Source organism: Impatiens glandulifera, chromosome 1 (genome assembly GCF_907164915.1).
Source record: "Impatiens glandulifera chromosome 1, dImpGla2.1, whole genome shotgun sequence".
NCBI lineage: Eukaryota > Viridiplantae > Streptophyta > Magnoliopsida > Ericales > Balsaminaceae > Impatiens > Impatiens glandulifera.
Genome location: NC_061862.1, coordinates 9,261,728 through 9,283,552, shown reverse-complemented (window position 1 = coordinate 9,283,552; position 21,825 = coordinate 9,261,728). Strand labels below are relative to the sequence as shown.

The window sequence follows — 21,825 nt, the reverse complement described above, 5'->3', positions numbered from 1 at the left end:
CGGATTGATTCTGATTCCCAAAAGAATCAGCAACAAATTCATTTAAAAAATTTGTTTATTTGAACAATTAGTATGTATTTCATTTTTGTTCTTATCTCCGTTGACATTTATCTTAACAGAATTATCAAAGGCTATAGTGGAAGAAGGCATACCTGGAGTTTTTCCAAAGTTGACATTTATGTTGTTGCTCACGAATTCAGAGGTGCCATCTTTTCCTTCTTTAGCCATAGTGTCTTTGTTTTTATGAGATGTAATGGGGTATGTCCCCCTATTTCCTTCCTGTTAGTTATTTGCATCCTGGAGCATTAATTTGATACCTCAGGTGCCTGTTTAAGAGAATTAACCATGCTTGAGCCAAAGGTTGACAAAAAAGAAAGATTCTCTATTGCAGAAGTTTTCATGTTTTCTGATTCGAAGTGGTAAAAGTAGACGGATTCAAACAACGGCGTTTATCGCGATGCGCGATTAGAACGATTGAAACCCTAACGACGTTTGTGAATGATCCAACCGGAGGTTTTCGCGACACTATCGATCGTGCCGTTCGTGGCGATCGTGTCGTTTGTGCCGATCTTGACTTCGATTGTGCGGTATTGACTGTCGCTCGTGCCGCGGCGAATACAATGAAGCGCGATCCGTACAATTGAAATCCTAGTAGCGCTTGCGAAACAGGGGATTCCACAGTAATATCGATCGTGCCGTTTTTGCGAATCGTGTCATTCATGACGATCGTGCCGTTTGTGTCGTCGATTATGTTGTGCCAACCGTGCTGATTGTGCCGTCGATTGTGATGTGCCAATCGTGTGGATCATGCTCATAGTTTCTCTCGGATGTACTTATTTTTTTTTTTTATATTTTATTATTAATATATAATATTAAAATTAATTATATAAATAATTTATATTATTATTAATTATTACAATTATTATTAAAATTTATTTTATTAATAATATTTTATTTTAAATGGTCAATATTATTTAAATAATTCTTTTAATAAATAAATTAAAACTATTATTTTAATTATAAAAGATTAAATAATATAATTATAATTAATTTAGAAAAAAATGGATGGATTTATTCTTCTCAATTTAAAAAGAATTGAGAATGACGTAGTATGAGATAATCAAACTATTTTCGTTGAATTCGACCAATTAATTCCATCGAAACAAAATTGATTTTATAAATAAAATAATAATAATATTAAAAAATATTCCGAGTTTATAAAAGGGTTAGAACCGACCTATCTATACATTTCTGCTCCAATTTGTACTAGGGTCTTGTTCATACATAATCGCCTTCTGAGATAGAAGAAGATTCATCGCTATCTTCCATTCGCGACTCAACTTCTAAGATATCAGGTTGCCATAGATTCGTGCTATCAACTGATTAAGCTTCACAGCCCGCTAGGGTTTTTGGATGGTAATTATTAGTCTGTTACGATATAGAAGTATTATTAGTTACGACTTTTGCTTGAATCAAAATGGGAGCCAGTCGGAAGCTCCAGGGCGAGATCGATCGCGTTTTGAAAAAAGTTCAGGAAGGAGTTGAGGTTTTTGATAGTATCTGGAAGAAGGTAAGATCTATATCATGGTGTACGGCTGGTATTTGCTAATCAATTAGATAATCACTCATTTTATCTCTTGCATTCAGGTATACGATACTGATAATGTGAATCAGAAGGAGAAGTTTGAGGCCGATTTGAAGAAGGAAATTAAGAAGCTTCAGAGGTATAGGGACCAGATAAAGACTTGGATTCAGTCCAGTGAGATCAAGGATAAGAAGGTGATCCACTTTTAGTTTCAATTAAGCTCGGATTTCATTAGTAGTTGTAAATGTTTGATTAGAATTTCAGATGGTTTAGCTAGCTAATCTATGATATTCTTAATTGCAAATATTCTAACATTTGGTTTAAACTTGAGATTACCGTGCTGATTATGAACCTTTTATAGCTAAATTATGTTCTTATTGGGTCTATTTCTAAATTGTGGCACAATTGTAGTTCTACTTTTTCCTATACACATTTTCTATTGTTTCAAGGAGTTCTGTAGAAGTCTATTTCAACTTTTTTCTGCAGGTTACATGGTTTTGCATCGTATGATAGGGATTTATGTCACCTTATTGTTTGTGAGTTAAGCTGTGACAATCCGATAATACTGTGCACTGAATACATAAACTTTAGATTGACATAATTTTCTTTGATAAATGTTGACATAGGTTAGTGCCTCTTATGAGCAGGCTTTGATGGATGCTCGCAAGGTCATTGAAAAGGAAATGGAAAGATTTAAGATATGTGAAAAGGAAACTAAGACAAAAGCATTCTCAAAAGAAGGCCTGGGACAACAACCGAAAACGGTAACCCTTTCACTGCGTTATACGTGTGCATTTAAATGAAGCTACTTAGGTTCCTTTATAACTGTTTCTATTTACACCGTACATGTGGCTTGAAATTGGAGAAAGAAATCCATCAAAACTGGCTCATTCAATCATTTTGCATTGCTTTTGGCAGGATCCCAAGGAAAAGGCCAAAGCAGAAACAAGAGATTGGTTGAACAATGTGGTTAGTGTTTCATTATATTCTTATTTAAACTGAAGATTTATGTCGCAATACAACTGCCATTGTTGGATGTTTCTTAGTGCAACTAATTACTTGAAGGGTTGTAGCCCATGATATGTCTAATGCAATACAATTGCTGTTGTTGCATGTGTATTACTGTTTGCTGAAGTTATTTTTTTTTTCTTCTAGTTTCTAGTAACTCTATCAATTTAATATGAGCTCCTCTTGATGGATAAAATTTAAATCTCATCATGTTTTGGTTGTTTATCTTTCTGTTCATCAAGTTGTAAAGTGAGGGGCACTGTCAACGTTTATTTTTATTTTCTTAATTTCTAAATTATATCAACTCTGTTATGTCTTTCAGTTGCATGGTCTATATAACCATATATTTGTCAGACTGTTTTGCATATTGTTGTTTGATATATATTTTGGAGTATTAGTTCATGAATAAAATTGTGTTCTCTTTCCCTAAATAGGTTAGTGATCTAGAATCACAAATTGATAGTTTTGAAGCTGAGATCGAGGGCCTGTCTGTTAAGAAAGGAAAGACAAGACCACCCAGATTGGTATGATAAAAGAAATAATATAATAACATGAGTATTACCTAAAATATTATTTGCTAATGAATTTTGGCATTGTATAGACACATTTGGAGTCATCCATTACCCGGCACAAGGCTCATATAATGAAGTTAGAATTGATATTGAGACTTTTGGATAATGACGAATTAAGTCCCGAGCAGGTCAACGATGTGAAGGACTTCTTGGATGACTATGTTGATCGCAATCAGGTAAATAGTTCTCGAACATTAACATAATTATGCTTTTAAGTTTGATGATGGGAATTGGTTAGTATACAAGGCCAAGAAGGGAATAACATAAAAAATGTTAGCCGTCTCAATTTGATTTCCATTTTTTCTCATTAATGTGTGATAGTTTTATTTCTTAGTTATTAAGGTGTGTATTATCTTAATTTACAGGAGGACTTTGATGAATTTAGTGATGTTGATGATCTTTATAGTTCTCTACCATTGGACAAAGTTGAGGCCCTTGAAGATCTGGTTACAATTGGCCCACCAGGTCTTACTAAGGTGAAATATTATTTTTTCATGGCATTTCCTTCACCATGAATATACTTTTTCATTTTATCTGGAATTATCTTTTTGTTTCTTACTTGTTTCTTCCTTTGCTCTTTTACATACTTTGTGAGTCGTAAGATTGACAAAGAACGGAGTATGAAGGATTGTCCTTCGGAAGACGATGCTTTTTGTTGAACATTAACTGAACCCAAGCTCTTAATAGATTATGGCCGAGGATATAGAATAAGGGGTGTAAATTAGGTGTTAACTGACAATGTTTTGTGAACGAATCCACTTTAACTCCATGTTTTCTTATCTTAAATTTAAAAACGGGCATTTTCTCGAGTGTTCATAACTTTGTCCTATTTCCAAATGTCTACATTTAAAATAAAGCTCCCGCCTATGTCAACATCATAACCGTGTTTCAAATTTGGACTAAAGTATCTATACATTGTCATCTAAATACAATTGGGTGATTTTCATTTCAAGTAGGATTTTCATAGTAGTAGATGGTGGCCCATACTGAAAGGTTTTAAATATGGATATTGCATTTACGAGAAAGTTTGGATCTCTATGCTTAGCAAGTTAGGATCAATTAGAACATATGCAGTATTCATGCTTTATGCTTTTTTGATAGGTTGGTGGTGCCTTAAGCATGAAAAATTCTTTGACAACAGTGCCTATGCAATTGATGGTATGTGCTTATTATTAATTCATAAGTTTCTGAAGAATGTGATAGGAGCTAAATGTTAGGGCTTTAAAGGGCCATAATAAGAACACTTGGGGGGAAGATTAACATATGTAGATATGATAATATGTTAAGTTTAAGATCATATTGGTATCAGTAGATAAATATTAACTATTCAGGACATTATGGTTATATTTTGATTCAAAGTAATATAGACTAGTATTTGAATTTTATTAGGATTATGTTATTAGTTCTATATATAGGGATATCTTGTAAATCATTAACATGCAATGGTTTCTCTCTCATTTTCTTTTTGGTCTCATCCCCTTGTTTGGAATTCTCATGTCAATTCAACCCTAGGAATTGATATCTATTAGAATGTGTTGATTTATAAGTACTTCATATACTTTTTTGTCTTAAATTGATAAATCCTCATAACTGTTGTACTCTCATGGTTTGTGTAAGTATTTTTATGAGAAATTAATACCCTGATAAAGATTTAACATGTTCTCATTATCAGTTATAAGAGAATTATGAGAAAATATGAGGTGTCTAGAATCTCATCAAAGGACTATGTAACGCGACAATGGTAGTATGAGATGTCATCTACATTTGAAAAATCATATGAAGATTTAATATAAGTTGCCTTTGTGGCAGTTGACATCAATCAAGTTATAATTTTAAAGATCATTTCTTGAAAGATTGAGAGATTTTTTCAATAATTTCGAAGATCTTACCATACACAATTTATGCTCTACACGATAAAGACATAGTAGATTGTTACTACATACTATATACAGGAGAGGTATAGCTCCTGGCATGATTTGCTCCACTCAGTGTTTCTATCTATTCAGACATGAAAAGTATGGTTACTATAGTATTGTCTTCTTCATTTATGAATGCTGCTCTATTCTTTTTTTTTACTATTATTCACCTTGTCAGGCTCCTGTATCCTCCATTCAACAGTCCACTGTCATTCAGGAGCAAGTTGAGGAAACAGCTTCTCAAGAGATCAACTCTGATTTAGTTCCGAGAACTCCACCGCCTAAAAGTTCCTTGAGCATTTCATCTGCTCCAGTAACACCTTCTGCGAACAACCCATCTCCTGGTAATGTAATTGTCTTATTTAATTTATTTGGTTTGAAATATTTCTCCCTTTTTATCAACTTTTCTCAAGATTATAAAATATGCAGGTGCTTCTGTGCCATCTTCTCCCATCAATATCCCAAATCTTTCTAAGGAAGAAGATGCTTCTGGGTTCCCTGTTCGTAAACCATCTCCTGCTCTTACTGATTCTGGAATAAGGGGTATCGGTAAAAATGGGGTTTCTAGCAACCCAGCTGTTGTCCCACTTAATCCAGGGAGTGCAGTTGCTAGTAATGGTGCTCTGGGCACATTACAACCATCTTCAGAAATTACAAAGCGAAATGTGTTGGGAGTTGATGAGAGAATTGTGAGCAGTGGAATAGTGGTCCAAGGTCTGGGATCTCCATCTTCTAACAGAATGATATTGCCTCAGGCTGCCAAGGTAAATGATGGAATTTCATCAGCAGATAGCAATGCTGCTGATGGAGGCGTTACAGCTGGGAGAGTCTTCTCCCCCCCAGCCATTCCTGGAATGCAGTGGAGGCCAGGCAGTCCCTTTCAGAATCAGATGGATGTGGTCTCTTCCTTCTACTCTGCCGTGATCTTTTTCTTCAATTTATAATCTGGGTTTGAACTTTTGCATAAATTAACTACACTATTTTTTTTATCCTATGTGGCTGGATTAATGTCTCAAAACTGTGTTTTTGGATGTGTTCTCTCTTTCCCTCCCCCCACTCCCTTTTATTTTTTGTAATAGTAGAGCTCATATTAGATCCTTTGACATGTTTTCTTGTCCCAATGTTTGTTAATTTAGTCATTGTCTGCTAAAATAATTTTCTGATTGCATCGACGTGTTATGAGGATAGAGACTGTTTTTTGACTTTTAGATGCCTACCCTTTGTTATCAGGGACAATTCCGTGGAAGAACTGAAATCACTCCTGATCAAAGGGAGAAATTCTTGCAACGATTCCAGCAGGTGCAGCAACAAGGCCAAAGTAATATTCTAGGTATGCCTGCACTTGCTGGAGGGAGTCATAAGCAGTTCTCATCCCAGCAACCAAATCCACTCTTACATCAGGTACCTTATATGTAATTTTGTTGCTGTTATTTTTCCAATCTTGTTGTTTTTTTCAAGAACGTAAACATTAATTTGTTTTTTATTAAATCCTTCTGTTGCCTTTCTAGAGATTTTTTGGTTAGCTAATGTTGCACGTTAACACGCTTCCTTTAGCATCTTTGCTCTTGCTCTCAATCTCCTTATGTTTTCATCGTATTATAGTTTGTCCTTGCGGGATAGATAAAGTCTTAACCGTGTTACATATTCCTTATTGTAACAGCCAAATCCTGTTCATTCACAGTCTGCCCAGCAGGCTTTGTTATCACCTGGACCAACCGAAACTGGTATCTTTAAATTATTTTATTTCTGCTACATTGTGCTTATATGACCCTGGTGGGAATTCCTAAGTTATGCTAAAACATTACCTGTAAATATTACAGATGCTGGCCTTAGTAAAGTTGAGGAGACACAACAACCCCTGGTAGATGATTTAATCACTGAAACTCTCCCAAGCTTTACGCCTGGAAAGAATCCCATAAATGACGATGATCTGAAAGCTTCCTATTCTGCATTAGATGCTACGGTATGTTTAAAATTGTTCTCTTTTTCTTGGAGCTTGTTTGATGTTTATTTTAAATAATCCAATTTTTGTGAAAAGACTAAAATATCAATGTTATAAAAAACAAAGGAAGGGTATTTTAGTGTTTGTGATGGGATAAGGGGTTATTTGAATGAAATCTAAATAACCCTTCATCGAACAATGCTTGGTGTTCTCTCCTATGATAATTTTGTTCTAGAATATGTCTACTCATTCATGTCTCTACATTACACCAGGTCGGTGGTGTATCTGGCTCACAAACAGAACCTGCTCAGCTGCCAAAGGATATTGATCTTTCTCCAGGGCAACCTGTGCAAACCAATCCCCCCTCTGCCAGTCTTGGGGTTATTGGTCGTAGAAGTATTTCAGACCTAGGTGCAATTGGGGATAACCTTGGAGGATCATCATCTGCCATCTCTGGTGGTATTCATGATCAGTCCTATAATTTGCATATGCTTGAGTCGGCTTTCTACAAACTTCCCCAACCGAAGGATTCTGAACGTGCAAAAGTCTACACGCCCGTATGTACATCATTACTGTCTTTCTTTATAAGACCAAAGCTATGTTTGGATTTCTATAATTGGAATTCAATTCTCATGTTTGGAGAAATCATGAAATTCCAATTCCTGAAAATATGAAATCAAAACTTAAATAAAAAACATAGACATTCAATTTTTGTTGTTCCTTATTTTAAAAAGTCATCAATCAAACATAGTCTAATAATAGATACGGTAAAATGACTGCAGAGGCACCCGGCAGTGACACCTGCAAGCTATCCTCAGGTGCAGGCACCGATTGTGAATAACCCTGCATTTTGGGAACGATTAGGATCAGATAATTATGGGACTGATACCCTTTTCTTTGCATTTTACCATCAACAGGTCAGGTCTTCTGCATTAATCAATCTTTGTTGTTGGATATGAAATGTTACTTAGTTTATAACTTGGTTGACTTGATCTATTATTCTAATAATTCCAAAGGATTGTGGTTAGCAGAATAGTTATCAGCAATACTTAGCTGCTAAGGAACTAAAGAAACAGTCGTGGAGATACCATAGGAAGTATAACACATGGTTTCAGAGGCACGAGGAGCCGAAAGTGACAACAGACGAGTATGAACAGGGGACTTACGTCTACTTTGATTTCCACGTGACTAACGATGAGTTGCAGAATGGATGGTATGATCTCAAATTATATATATATCATAGTAGGCTTTTGAGGGTTTCTATTTCCATTCTTACGAGCTAACTATCGTTTCAGGTGCCAAAGAATCAAAACTGATTTTACGTTTGAGTACAACTATCTGGAGGATGAACTTATAGTATGAGACTGAATCTTTCTATATAGTTAAACTACTACACCATCTATAATAGAGTATTTTCTTTGTACCCATTTGTAGTTCCCAAACGAAATGACGAAAAATGGTTTTATAAGCAGTGTGATTGCTTATCCTGATATTATTACTATTTACTGGTGTTTGCTATTTTATTAACTCTCTCTATTTATTGCACCAGTCCAACAAATTTTGTTTAAATAAACTTTTTTTTATCTTGTGGTTTAGGATTTGTTTGGGAGATTAAAATTTTGAGATCTTTTTAAGTTTGACTAGCAATGCTTGTTTTTTATTCATCTATAAACAGGAAAACATTTAAGACAATATTGAAAATGTTATAACAAAGGCAGAAAAAGCAAGCTGATAATGTTGGAGGACAGAAAAAAAAAATTTTGGACAAAATTTTGAAATACTAATTTGTATTGATATTGGATTAGAATTATTAAATTACCCAAACAAAAATGTTTTTTTCAAATTTTATTTTATTATATTGTATTATATACACTACAAATAGACTTTTCTCTACTTGTTTTTAATTATGTAGACTTTAACCATTTTTTTCATTAACCATCTAATTTCTAGTTTAAAACTTTTTAAGTCAATTAAAGAATTTGAAATAAAAATATAGTCCATTAGTTGTATTAATAATACAAATTAGATTGAAAATAAATTATATTAACCATACCAATTTATTCATACCATATTTATTGTCCCAAATCAGTTTTCTGTAATACTTTTAAGGGTAGATGGATTGGATCGTTCATTGCACATTCCCATCTGATTGTGTCCGGAATTCTATCAAGTTTGTGTTCATATAATTATATGATAATAATGACAATTTACAGTTTCTCTGCAAAGATTGAATAGTGAAAACATTGCATTAGAATTGGATTCTTTCTATTAACTTTCATTATTCTTGCCATTTATTCTTGTTATTTAACATGACTTTTTTTTTGTTATTTTGTACAAATATATTATTTCCAGTTGTCCTCTTCATTTATTAAATTAATAAAAAAATAAGGTGGTTGATTTATTTGAAAATTTAGTCTAGGCGCCAAACAATATCTTGGAGCTGGTTTGATTTTGATTTTTTTATTTTTTTTAAGGAATTCTTATTCTATAAGTTATTTGACTTTTTAAATATTTTAATAAATAAAATATTTTTTTATTTAAATTTTAAATTTAATAAAATCAAATTAAGAATATTTTAATTTAGGTTAGGTTATAATAAATTGTTAATTTTTTATTTATTTTAAAAACCTAACAATTTTTGAATCTCTTCTCTCTCTGTCATCCATATCCATAGAGAACGGGAGTCACGAGACCATATCCTACGGTCCCTTTTGTGTTTTCTTACCGTAATAAGCAGACAAAGAAAGAAAGAAAATTTGATTTAGAATAAGACAACTAGGCGCGGGAATTACAAATTTCTCGAGATTCAGACCCAAATCCCAAACCCTTTCTCAGTCACTCTCTTCTTCTTATTGGGTTACCTCTATCTTCTTCATCTTCATTGCCATTTTTCAACAAGAATCAACACTTTGCAAGAGGGAAACTGTAAGTATAATGTTGGGTCTCTTGTTTCTCCATAACCCATTTGCTTAATTCTTCTTTTCTTACGTTTTCCTACATTGGGTCTGTTAATTTTAAGCGTTTCAAAACTTCAGATCTAATTTTTGATAAAACCCTGTTCTCAGATTGAAAATGCGTAGATATCTCAGCCCAGTTCTCAAAATGGAACTGCAGAATCTTGACAAAGATGGGGACATTCGTAGATCTGCAATGAAGGCATTGAAACTATGCATTAACGATCTTGATTCCAACGCTATTCCTCTCTTTATCTCAAAGGTTTCTGAAGCAAAGATGGGAAGTTCTTCTTCTGGAGAATGCACAATATCACTTTATGAAGTTCTAGCTCATGTTCATGGCCCAAAAATCGTTCCTTATATTGATATCATCATGTCAACTATTATTACAACTTTGACATCTAGCGCAGGATCTATTGCTCTTCATCAAGCTTGTTCAAAGGTTGTTCCAGCAATCGCTAGATATGGTATTGACCCAACAACACCAGAAGAGAAGAAGAAATCTATCATCTATTCCATTTCAAAGCCATTATCAAACTGTCTTTTAAAGAATCAAGAAAGCCTTTCATCTGGTTCTGCACTCTGTTTGAAAGCTTTAGTGGATTCTGACAATTGGCGGTTTGCTTCTTGTGAGACGGTGAATGAGATCTGTCAAAGGGTTGTTGGGGCTTTGGAGAAACCTACACTAACTAATTCTCATATTGGGTTAGTCATGGCTTTGGCTAAGAACAATAGTCTGATTGTTGAAGCCTACGCTAGATTACTGATACAATCAGGCGTAAGGATTTTGAATGCTGGAGCTGTTGAAGGGAATTCTCAGAAACGTTTATCTGCAATTCAAATGATTAACTTCCTTCTGAAGTGCTTGGATCCTAAAAGTACTATCTCTGAGCTTGATTTCATAATTCAGGAGATGGAGAATTGTCAGTTAGATCAAATGGCTTTTGTCAAAGGAGCTGCTTTCGAGACTCTTCAGACTGCCAGAAGAATAGAAGCTGACCCGAAACTCAGTTTTGGTGGAACTGGAAGTCCATTCTCCAGCAGTCAGTCATCGCCAGAGTCACAGATTGTGGAATCCATTCCTTCTTACGACGCCTTTACTGATTCCCCACTATCTTCTGAGCTGAATTTCATCAGGAGAAACGTCAACTGTAAGATATGGAAGAAACATGAGAATGGATCTTCAGAATCTGTGTGTTCAACCGAAGATGTGCCAACACCAGTCAATTTAGAGCTGAACCAGAAAGGGACTTTTAACACAAAAGGGAAGGCGAATAGGGAGTATAAATCGGTGACAGTTGTGATCTGTATTACCCTTTTTGTAGTGCTGCTTTCTGCACTTGTTGCTAGTTTCTTTATCATTGATCATGAGCATGATGGCAATCTTAACATCGTTCCAACATGATTTTAGGCATGATAGAAGCTGATTTAGAGTAGTGAATGCTTATCTGATAATAATCTCCATCTTTTGAGGTTATCTGAACTGTATTGTACTGATGGTAGATGTCTTTTCTTTCCACTTGTATTAAGCTTTTGTTTTCTCTAATCACTTTACATTCTTTCATATCAACCCCATGGAAGAAGAATGATTCATCTTATCTTGTCAAGTAACATATGAAACTGTTCTTATATGATTGCTTGTTTCTTGTGGCAGCTATACTATGATATTCTGTTTTTGAGGTTGATCGGGATATGATTGCTTCTTTCTTTGTTTCCCCATAAAATAAGAGATGTCTCTAAGTTGAATACAATACTTAGGTTTCCCCATTATTTAATAGTGAACAAACTATGAAGAAACAACATTAAACTTTAACAATCTATTCTATATATCCCATCTTTTGTTGAAACAAACTAACTCGAGGGAGCCTAGCACAATATTCTACCTCCATGACCCCCAAACTTCAATTCAGGTATTTTTAATGAAAAACCGAACCTGAGATTTTAAATTTGGTAAACCCTTTAGTCCAAAGTTTATTGCCATCTGAGCTACAGTCTCAGTGTGGGTTATGGCAAGTCTGTCACTTTTCCATGTCATGTGTGTTTTAAGTGTTTAAGCATATGATAATTAAAGTCTCAAAGATTAGGGTTGTGGATATGTTGAGAGCCATTCCACTTATCTCCAGGAGCCAAGATTACAGGTTGAAGAAGAGCTGATTGGCCAACACAAATGTATGCATATTTACCGTACCATTCTTCATCTGAGCCAGGACTGAACAAGTAAAGCTCTTCAAATCCATCTCTTCTGAGTATAATTGAGTTTCTTTTTCCCTGTTCATCAAAAATATTATTAACTAAGTAACTAGTTAATAGAGTTCTTCAAATGGGACTTTTTGTTTAATTACCCTGTCCATGATTGTCAACTGACGTGGGGCACAAGTGTAAATCCTGCTCATTGCATCAGTCAACTGCTTGTAATTCTCATTCTCTTCTCCATCAACAATCTCTGCCTGTTTCCCCTTGTTAAGGTCGCCCAGGCTCCAATTCTTGGACTTACTAAGATCAGAATCTGGAAGTGTAATACAGAAGGTAGATGAAAGCGGCGGCTTGCTGTAGTAATTTGATCCTTCCAGTCCCAATGCATAGGTTGCATCTGGCGTGCTCACTCCCAAATGGGTAATAACAGATCCCGTTAGCCTTAGATTGGACAACGATTTGTTAGAGAAGACGAGTTCAGATGTCAATACGTCTTCTCTTATCGTCACTATATGTTTAACTTCAACTGTCTTATCCCAATTGCTGCTTTTCAGTTCTACCTGGATATGGGTTCAAGTTATTTTCAAATGTTTTTTTGTGTTCTAGTAAAAAACTAAAAGTGATGTAATTTAACCTGAATAAATTCTTGATCCTGACCTCCTCTGATACTAGATAAGTCCCAAATGGATGGAGACCATGTTGAGACTAAACCTTCAATTTCACAATCGAAGGATAAAGATACGCCGCCTTGGACATTGACGTCTGTGGAGTTTGCACGTTTGGATACACATGTGTGAAGAAGCTCGGCCTGACCGCCATGCCACAATGGTGTCTTGTATGAAGTGATTAAGCCACTAGGTAGCATTAAGGCGGCGGTGCTCCCATTTTGTAAAGTCATCTTCAGGACTAAACAGTTGCTGTTTGTTCCTGTTAGAGAGATTTCTTCGAAGGTCACTCCATTTTCTTTGAACTCTGTTTCCAGATTAGAATAATCTATGTTTATTGACGGGATGTAAGGAATGTCTGAAGCTAGTGCAGATGGTGGGTTATCCTTTTTGGTTGTTCTCTTGAACATAAATGAGGGAAAGTTATGATCTTGATTATGATTTGATGAAGGTGATTGTTGACAAGTGATTTGTAAACTTCTTTTAAGACCCAGTACTGGAGTTAAGTTGGGAGAGATGACCGGAGCAATCTGAGCCACCGCCGCCGCCTTCATTGATTTTTCTTAAATTACTGCTACAACTGTAAAAGAAACATGACAGACATTTTATATGATTGTCTCCTCGGAGTGGATGATGGATAGGATGATTCTGTTTTGGTTGGTTGAGGAAAAATGACTCAGATATTTTTTTATATATTATATTAGAGAATATACATTATATTTATCTTTTTTCGAAACTCCAATTTTAGTTAAAAACATTGTCAAAAATTAAATAAGATTATCTCAACTGAATTAATATTTAAACTAGATATTTAATAAAAAAATATATTTTCAAATTAATTTATAGTATTTTCATTTATAATGATTTTATTATAAGCAATCAAGATTTATTTGTGTTAACAAACCGAATAATCACTAATAACTTATGTTACGGATATTGAATAAGTAATTAAAGCTCTCTTAATGCTAGATAAATGACAACTCAATCTTAATTTTTTTTAAGTTCTAAAATAAATGACAAAATTTATCACTTGGAATAGATAAAAAATAATTGGAAAGCAAAAATTTCTAAATCACTTGAAAGGATAATTGTATGGTACAGGGAGAACTAAAAGAAAGAAACACGAGCATACAAATATTAATTTACGCTCAGAATGAGATTTTCATTAATCTCGTCATTTGTGATTTGTCAAAGGAATTCTCTTTACTTCAAAGGAGAGTTGTCACACCTCAAACCCGGAATTTTAAAAGGGACGTACAGTCAGGCATGTTATCTTATTTAAAATTAAATATAAATTCATAACATGTAAGTTTCTATCATATAATTCAAAATTCCACAATATAATATATTATCAGAGTCAACCGTCCTTTAATTCAAAAACTTATATACTACATATATTATATCTATAACTACTAACTATATTATATCATAACAAACTCTATATAGACTGTACCGTCTTTCTTTGCTTCTCTTATAATATTCACGACTTCACATGTTTTTACCTGAAATGGTAATCAATTGGGATGAGCTCAACTAGCACAGTAAAAATACAATACTTGTTTACAGTTGGATCAAGTAACATATATAACAGTTTAACAAATCAATTTCATAATTTAAAACTCATCTCGTAACATAATAGTTTTTCATATATATACCTATGTAGAAAATGATAAAAACTGCATTAAAATAACAACTCATAAATCATCAACCGGGACTTAAATGTACTCCGTTGAATATATCCATCAACCGAGACTTGGAAGTCCCGCGCTGACTCATAACCATCAACGAGACTTGTATGTCCAAGTTGACTCATAACATATCACTAAATGAATAAGTATCCATTATCAAATAAGCTAGAACATGTCCTGCGCTGACACATAACATATCACTAAATGAATAAGCATCCATTATCAAATAAGTTAACATAGAATAATGTCTAGAGTAATAAAAATAATTATACAATTTTCTCAATTATAACATAATTATAATATATCTTTTTTAAATTAATATAAAAACTAAACATGTATTTTTTATCTATATTTTCAATCAACATCATTTTTAAAAAAGTTTTTTTTTTTATCAAATTCACTTTATCAAAATAAATATATATAAATATAGTTGAACTGTAAATAGATAAGATAGTGATTTTTTACTGTGATCCCGCTTATTTCCAACCAAAGTTCCCAGTAAACCTTCTTCTTTATCTTTCCATTCTCCCACTTGTGATCTTTGCTAATGATATGTTGCCTTATGCTTTTAACTGATTTATAAAGAAAAAGAATAAAAAGGAAGTGAAACTGTTGGAGGTGGAAAGCAGAACAGAGAGGAGAGAGGATAAATTCAGATGATCCTTGGGAAGAAGTAAGAAATCCTTATCTATTTAGTTTTAATGGTATCAGAGAGCAAAATATTCTATATATTCAAAATAAAATATAAATATTTATTCTATATGCAGCATATAGTGATGTAATTATTGGACTCACAAGTATGGTTAACTAAAATGTTATAGGAATGGAAGATAAGAATCTTGTCAATTTGGTACGTCATGAAAGGAGAAGACGGAATACCAATAATAACAAACATCATACAGAAAAGAGGCAAGAGACTGAAGAGATTTCAAAAGTTGTAACAGGATATTGTTAAGACAATGGCGGGAATAGCACAACAACAAGCAACGACTAATAAGTTTTTCTGAATATAAGAAGTTGACTCCGCCATATTTTGAAGGTAGAGGTGATTCAATGGAAGCTGAAAAGTAGATATGCAAATTGGAGAAAATATTTGAGGTCCTAGACTGTAGCGAGATAGAAAAAGTACGATTTGCGGCATTTCAATTACAAGGAAATACAAACAATTGGTGGGAAATGGAGAAGCTAACATACGAGCATGATATGAGTAAACTCTTTGAGAAAGTTTAAATAAAGAAGCTTTCTATAATAATTATTTTCCTAAGAGTTTATAACAAAAAAAAATGAGATGGAGTTCATGAACTTGAAATAGGGGCAAAGCTTGCTCAAATATGGATCGGAAACGAGAGCACAAAGGCAAAGAAATTTGAGATGAGTTTGAGTCCCCACATTCGACATGTGGTGGTTCCTTTCTAACTAAACTCTTTCATTGATATTGTGGAGAAGTCGAGGCCAATAGAAATAGAGTTGGACATTATAAAGAGGATAGACGGAGAGAGCTTAAGGAAACGAAGCAATCCAAATATCGGTGACGGGAGTCAAAGTTCATTTCAACGTGTGAGGCCACGATCTTTAGACAGTACGACTCAAGGCTCAAGGAATATATCATTGCAAAATCAGCATGTTCAATGCTCACATTGTTTTAAAAATCATGGTACCGAAGAGTGTCGTTGGCTCACTAGAGCTTGTATCACATGTGGGAAATATGACCACAAGAGAGCTAATTGTCCAAAAGACTAAGAAAACCATTTACACAACTTTTTATACGTGAATCTGGAAGCTCGGTGAATCAAAGATCAGTTCCAAATCAAAACAAAAGAATTGGGCCAACACCTAGAGGGAAAGCACCTAAAGATTAGGCATAAGGAGGCCAAACTAGAGTATTTTCTACGATGAGCACAAACTTCTAATGTTGTAGTATTAGGTATCATTTATGTGTCTTCTAATTACGCTATAGTATTATTTGATTCGGGTGCTACAACTTCTTTCGTGTCCCAATATTTTGCTACAAAACATGATTGGATCGAGTACTGAACCCTAGATGTGAATATAAGTGTTAAAATACCATTAGGTGATAATATAATTGCAAACATAATTTGCAAGTTTAGGGAAGTTCGAATAGGAGATAATGTTCTACCAGTTGACTTTATAGTATTAAATATGCATTGTTTTGATATTATTTTGGGAATGGACTGGTTAGCCACAAATTTTGCTACGATTGATTGTCACACAAAGGAGATAGTATTCCAAATTCCCAAACGACCTACATTCATTTTTATGAGCAGCAATATTATTACTCTTACAAAGATGATTTGTTCTCTAGAGGCAAAGCGTATGATAAAAAGGGTTGTGAATGTTATTTAGTAGTGTTATGGAGTATTGAGAAAAAGAAAAAATCCATAGAAAATATTCCAGTTGTAAATGAATATTTAGACGTATTTCCAAATAACTAAAAACTGTGTTGCACAGATACTTTAAAAAAAAAATTGGAGTATCGGATACGATACGACAATACATGTATCGAATACGGCAAAACACGTATCGTTGACTTTTTGTAGGGTTGACCAATCCGATATGGTTTGGATACGGCTTGAATACGTTTTGGGTAAAAAAAATTAAAAAAGTTAAGTAAGTATCAAAATGAATAAAAAAAAGAATTTGAAGGACTTCAATATTTGACCTAATTAAAAACCTTTTATCCTTCTCTCTGACACGATAAGTTAAACTATAATCCATTTTTCTTACTTTCTTCCTTTCGTAAACATCCATTGTAATGGATATTATGAAAAATGAATATGAATTTCTATTTTTATTTATTTTAATATTAAATTTATATAAATATTATATATATAATTTGCGTATTCTAAACGTATCGTATCCTATATTTTCAAAATTTTTCGTATCCCCGTATCCATATCGTATTCGATATGATACCCGTATCCATATCCGTGTAACATAACTTACAAGAGTTGCCTCCTAATAGAGAAGTACAATTTGCAATTAATTTAGTACCTGAAACATCACCAATAACAAAAACTCCATATCGTATGGCTCCAGCGGAATTAAAAGAGCTACGCAACCAATTAGAATAACTATTAGAGAATGGGTATATTAGACCAAGTGTTTCCCCTTAGGGAGATCCACTTCTTTTTGTGAAGAAGAAAAATGGGATAATGCGTCTTTGCATTGACTACCGATGGCTTAATAAGGTAACTATCAAGAATAAATATCAATTACCAAGAATTGATGATTTGTTCGACCAGTTGAAAGGAGCACAAGTTTTTAGCGAGATTGATATTCGATCAGGATATCACCAATTGAAAATTAAACCTGGTGATATTGCCAAGACAACATTTCGAACAAGGTATGACCACTATGAATACATGGTAATATCATTTGGTTTGACTAATGCTCCAACTGCTTTTATGAATCTTATGAATAAGGTATACGAATCATTTTTGGATGAATTTGTGATAGTATTTATTGACGACATACTGGTGTATTCAAAAACTATGGAGGAGCACGAGATTCATCTGCGAATAATACTCCAGACTTTGAGAGAAAAACAAATATATGCTAAATTCTCCAAATGTGAATTCTAGTTGAATAGTATTCATTTTTGGGTCACATTATATCTAAAGATTGAATATCGGTAGACCCAACAAAAGTTGAAACGGTATCAGATTGGCCTAGAACATCTACTGTTATAGAGATCCATAGTTTCCTTGGTTGGCAGGGTATTGCAGAAAATTTGTTAAAGAGTTTTCTCAAATAGTATCACCATTGACCAGACTAACTAAAATGACATGAAATTTGAATGGTCAACAGAATGTGAAGAAAGTTTTGAGAAACTCAAAAGGCAATTGATCACGGCACCCGTGCTAGCTATATCATCGGAAAGTGAAGATTATACTGTCTATTGTGATGTCTCACACAAAGGGATCAGTTGTGTATTGATGCAAAATAATCATGTTATCGTTTATGCTTCTCGACAATTGAAACCACATGAACGAAATTATCCAACCCATGATTTGGAGCTCACAACAATAGTGTTTCTTTTAAAAATTTGGCATCATTTTCTATATGGGCCAAAAGTTGAGATTTTTACTGATCACAAGAGTTTTAAAATATATCTTCACTCAAAGTAAGTTGAATATGCATAAAAGAATATGGGTGGATCTAATTCAATATTATAACTTGACTATAAATTATCGTCCTGGAAAGACTAATGTTGTTGCTAACGCTTTGAGTAGGAAGCCGACAAGAGAGGAACTTTCTTTGATTTCAAATCTAGTGATACGTTCTACTCTAGTTGAAAGAATCAAAAGTTATCAACAAGATAACTCTTATCTTTCAAAGATTAAGAGAGAATTGGCAATGGAAGCAAGAACATAATTTCAACTTGATAAAGATGGAAGTTTATACTTCTGAAATAGATTGTGTGTACCTATCAATAAAGTGTTATTGAAGAAAATACTAGGCGAGGCACATAAATCACGATACACAGTTCATCCTAGCAGTACTAAAATGTATTGGGATTTAAAAAAACATTATTGGTGGAATAACATAAAAAAATATATAGTTGAATTTGTATCTCAATGTGTGACCTATCAACAAGTGAAAGTAGAACATCAAAGACCATGTGGTTTGCTATATCCGTTACCCATTCCACAATGGAAATGGGAAGACATATCAATGGATTTTGTGTTTGGGATACCGAAGACAAGAAGGGGTAATACAGTTGTGTGGGTGATCGTGGATATATTAACGAAATCTTCTCACTTCTTGGCAGTTCCAATTGGATTATTGTTGGAAAATTTAGCACGACTGTATATCAAAGAAATTGTGCGGTTACATGGAGTACTCGCGACTATTGTTTCTGATAGAGATAGTAAATTTGTCTCACATTTCTGGAAGAGTTTACATCGATGTTTGGGTACCAAATTGAATTTTAGAACTGTATTTATCCTAAATAGATGGACAGACAAATGATCAATCAAATTATGGAGGATATATTGCGAGCATGTGTTATAGATTTTAGCGGATCATGAAATGAACATCTACCTTTGATAGAATTCACGTATAATAACAACTATCAGTCCAACATATAAATGTCGTTCTCCAATATGTTGGGATGAGGTAAGAGAGAAAAAGACTGATGGGACCAGAGATACTAGAAGAAACTGTTGATAAGGTTCGTTTGATCCGAGAAAGATTAGTCGTCGCTCAATGCAGACAAAAGAGTTATGCAAATAACCGCATACAGAAGTTATAGTTTAATATTGGAGAGCACGTATTTTTCAAAGTGTCTCTCCTATGCGAGGTGTGAAAAGATTTAGGAAACGTGGAAGATTAAGTCATCAATTTGTAGGACTATTTGAAATACTAAAGAAACTTGCTCTACCACTATCATTAGTAGGAATACATAATGTCTTAATTTCATGTTTCTAAGCTAAGGAAGTATGTTCTTAATTCTGATCACGTAATCAATTATATAGTATTGGAGCTCGGGACAAAATTAACATATGAAGAAGTTCCAATCCGAATTGTAGATAGAAAGGAATAAGTATTTCCACGGCGAATAATTTCCAATGTCAAAGTTTAAAGGAACAAATTTCTTCTAAGAAGGTGAGTAATGTAATAATCAAATATTACTATAATATATTTTAAATATTATAATATTATAGTATTCCTACCATGCATGTGTATTAAGTGTCACCCCTCTACATTAATACCAAATAAACTTAATACACATGCTAGACATAAATTACGTGTTTGTTTTTAAAACCCAACACTTGCTGCATTCATATAATTAGCTAAATACACCCGTTTAGCATGCATATATATATTAGAAAAATAATTGAGAGAAAATTTGGTGAAGGGATTGAGAGAAGGAACGATGACACAATCTAGCTAATTGACTTCCCTTTTCTATTCCTCCCCAAATTTCTTTCACTATCATAACTTCCTTTAATTGATTCCACATCTGCCTCAATTTATTATATTATTATAATATTTAAAATATATTATAGTAATATTTGATTAATCTTTCAGCCATCCTAAATATCTTTGATGAAATTAATCCTAGTCCATTCCAGCAGGCTGTTGATCACTTTTTGGGCCACCATCAGGTTTTGCCATTATGATCTGCAAATATATATAGTAGATAGGAGGCTGATGTTTGAAATTTGATCAAATAGATATTGAAGATTTATTATTTAATTTAATTAATATGATATTAAAATTTTTAAATTCAAGAAATAAGATTTGGACTATAGTATAATTTTATTTTTTATAATAAAATAAATTTCATATTTTTTAAATAAATTATATATTATTGATTTAGGTTATATATAATAATATGACATTTAAATTCAAATTAATGATATTATTATTTATTATTTGGATTTTATTGATGAATACAAATAATCACACTCTAATATGATTATATTATTTGGTCTAAAGATTTATAATTAATTGACATAATTGACAGTTGCATAAACATTAATTGTGATGGTAATATTTAATAATTATAAAGTCTTATTTATGTGAATAATTAATTCATTCAAAGATAAATTGATTATTTGACATGTCTTATTATTAATGTTTAATCATTACACTAAAATACTATTAACAATTAATATTACTATCTAAATACTTAATATTAATGTTGCATTAAGTATTTTAAGATAAGATAAATTATTATTTGAATTTAGTTGTTACTTAAATATATAAATATGAGAACTACTTTATTGACTATTTTAAATGATTAAGGATTATAATTTTTATTATGTCAAGTTAAAGATAAATTTTGTTAGGAGAGGCTGTAATATTGTTGTTTTTAGGATATTGAGTTTGAGGAGAGAAATGATTTTGTTTTTAAAAATGATTTAGATCAGTAATTAATATTGAGGAAGATTTGATTTATATCTCAAGTATTTTTGACATTAAAGATTTTATTTATATTGATGATAATGTTAAAAAAAATCAAAAGTAAAAATACAGTATTGATATTTCAGTTTAATTGAGAATTATTCTTTAACGAGAGAATCTAAATATTCATAAAATTAAGGAAGTTAACGAAAGAGAATGTAAATATCTATAAAGATTTATGATGTTATCATATACTTATGGATATTTACATTCTCTTTCGTTAAGTTCCTAAATTATGAATATTTAGATACTCTCGTTAAGTTTCTAAATTTATGAATATTTAGATTCTCTCGTTAAGTCGTTAAAGAGTAATTCAATTAAACCGAATTGTCACAAAAAAAACACTTAATTTTGAGGTTATTGAGTTTG

At 32.9% G+C, this 21,825-nt stretch overlaps 3 protein-coding genes across 5 annotated transcripts; 2 read left to right on the top strand and 1 right to left on the bottom strand.

Annotated features, from left to right (window-relative positions):
• The first annotated feature begins 1,255 nt into the window (after nt 1-1,255).
• On the top strand, nt 1,256-8,610 carry LOC124918641 (general negative regulator of transcription subunit 3). 3 transcript variants are annotated; one of them, XM_047458686.1, is made up of 17 exons: nt 1,256-1,570; nt 1,648-1,779; nt 2,233-2,349; nt 2,504-2,554; nt 3,028-3,117; nt 3,195-3,341; nt 3,531-3,641; nt 4,267-4,323; nt 5,260-5,425; nt 5,511-5,980; nt 6,312-6,482; nt 6,742-6,805; nt 6,902-7,044; nt 7,296-7,580; nt 7,806-7,940; nt 8,055-8,236; nt 8,319-8,610. In XM_047458686.1, exons 1-17 carry the CDS (start codon nt 1,478-1,480, stop codon nt 8,383-8,385), a joined length of 2,481 nt encoding a protein of 826 aa, XP_047314642.1. In that variant the 5' UTR covers nt 1,256-1,477; the 3' UTR covers nt 8,386-8,610. The 3 variants fall into 3 exon arrangements, with proteins under 3 accessions (XP_047314642.1, XP_047314641.1, XP_047314643.1); XM_047458685.1 differs by having other exon boundaries at nt 2,212-2,349; XM_047458687.1 differs by lacking the exon at nt 4,267-4,323 and having other exon boundaries at nt 2,212-2,349.
• Nucleotides 8,611-9,726: 1,116 nt separating this feature from the next.
• Nucleotides 9,727-11,541, top strand: LOC124921082 (protein SINE1-like). Its single transcript, XM_047461691.1, has 2 exons — nt 9,727-9,948; nt 10,089-11,541. Exon 2 carries the CDS (start codon nt 10,096-10,098, stop codon nt 11,380-11,382), a length of 1,287 nt encoding a protein of 428 aa, XP_047317647.1. The 5' UTR covers nt 9,727-9,948; nt 10,089-10,095; the 3' UTR covers nt 11,383-11,541.
• Nucleotides 11,542-11,718: 177 nt separating this feature from the next.
• LOC124921083 (protein NDH-DEPENDENT CYCLIC ELECTRON FLOW 5) lies at nt 11,719-13,443 on the bottom strand. Its single transcript, XM_047461692.1, has 3 exons — nt 12,805-13,443; nt 12,320-12,730; nt 11,719-12,245 (listed from the first exon to the last, which is right to left on the bottom strand). Exons 1-3 carry the CDS (start codon nt 13,387-13,389, stop codon nt 12,051-12,053), a joined length of 1,191 nt encoding a protein of 396 aa, XP_047317648.1. The 5' UTR covers nt 13,390-13,443; the 3' UTR covers nt 11,719-12,050.
• Between the last annotated feature and the right edge of the window lie 8,382 nt (nt 13,444-21,825).

What these genes read in the sequence shown, in the direction of transcription:
- LOC124921082 (XM_047461691.1), top strand. Translation starts at nt 10,096, where the DNA reads ATGCGTAGATATCTCAGCCCAGTTCTCAAAATGGAACTGCAGAATCTT.
- LOC124921083 (XM_047461692.1), bottom strand. Translation starts at nt 13,389, where the DNA reads ATGAAGGCGGCGGCGGTGGCTCAGATTGCTCCGGTCATCTCTCCCAAC. An exon ending in AGGATCAAGAATTTATTCAG is followed by an intron (nt 12,731 to 12,804) that starts GTTAAATTACAT and finishes ACCCATATCCAG; the next exon opens with GTAGAACTGAAAAGCAGCAA. An exon ending in AGTTGACAATCATGGACAGG is followed by an intron (nt 12,246 to 12,319) that starts GTAATTAAACAA and finishes TTTGATGAACAG; the next exon opens with GGAAAAAGAAACTCAATTAT.
- LOC124918641 (XM_047458685.1), top strand. Translation starts at nt 1,478, where the DNA reads ATGGGAGCCAGTCGGAAGCTCCAGGGCGAGATCGATCGCGTTTTGAAA. An exon ending in ACCTGGACCAACCGAAACTG is followed by an intron (nt 6,806 to 6,901) that starts GTATCTTTAAAT and finishes TAAATATTACAG; the next exon opens with ATGCTGGCCTTAGTAAAGTT. An exon ending in GTGCAAAAGTCTACACGCCC is followed by an intron (nt 7,581 to 7,805) that starts GTATGTACATCA and finishes AAATGACTGCAG; the next exon opens with AGGCACCCGGCAGTGACACC.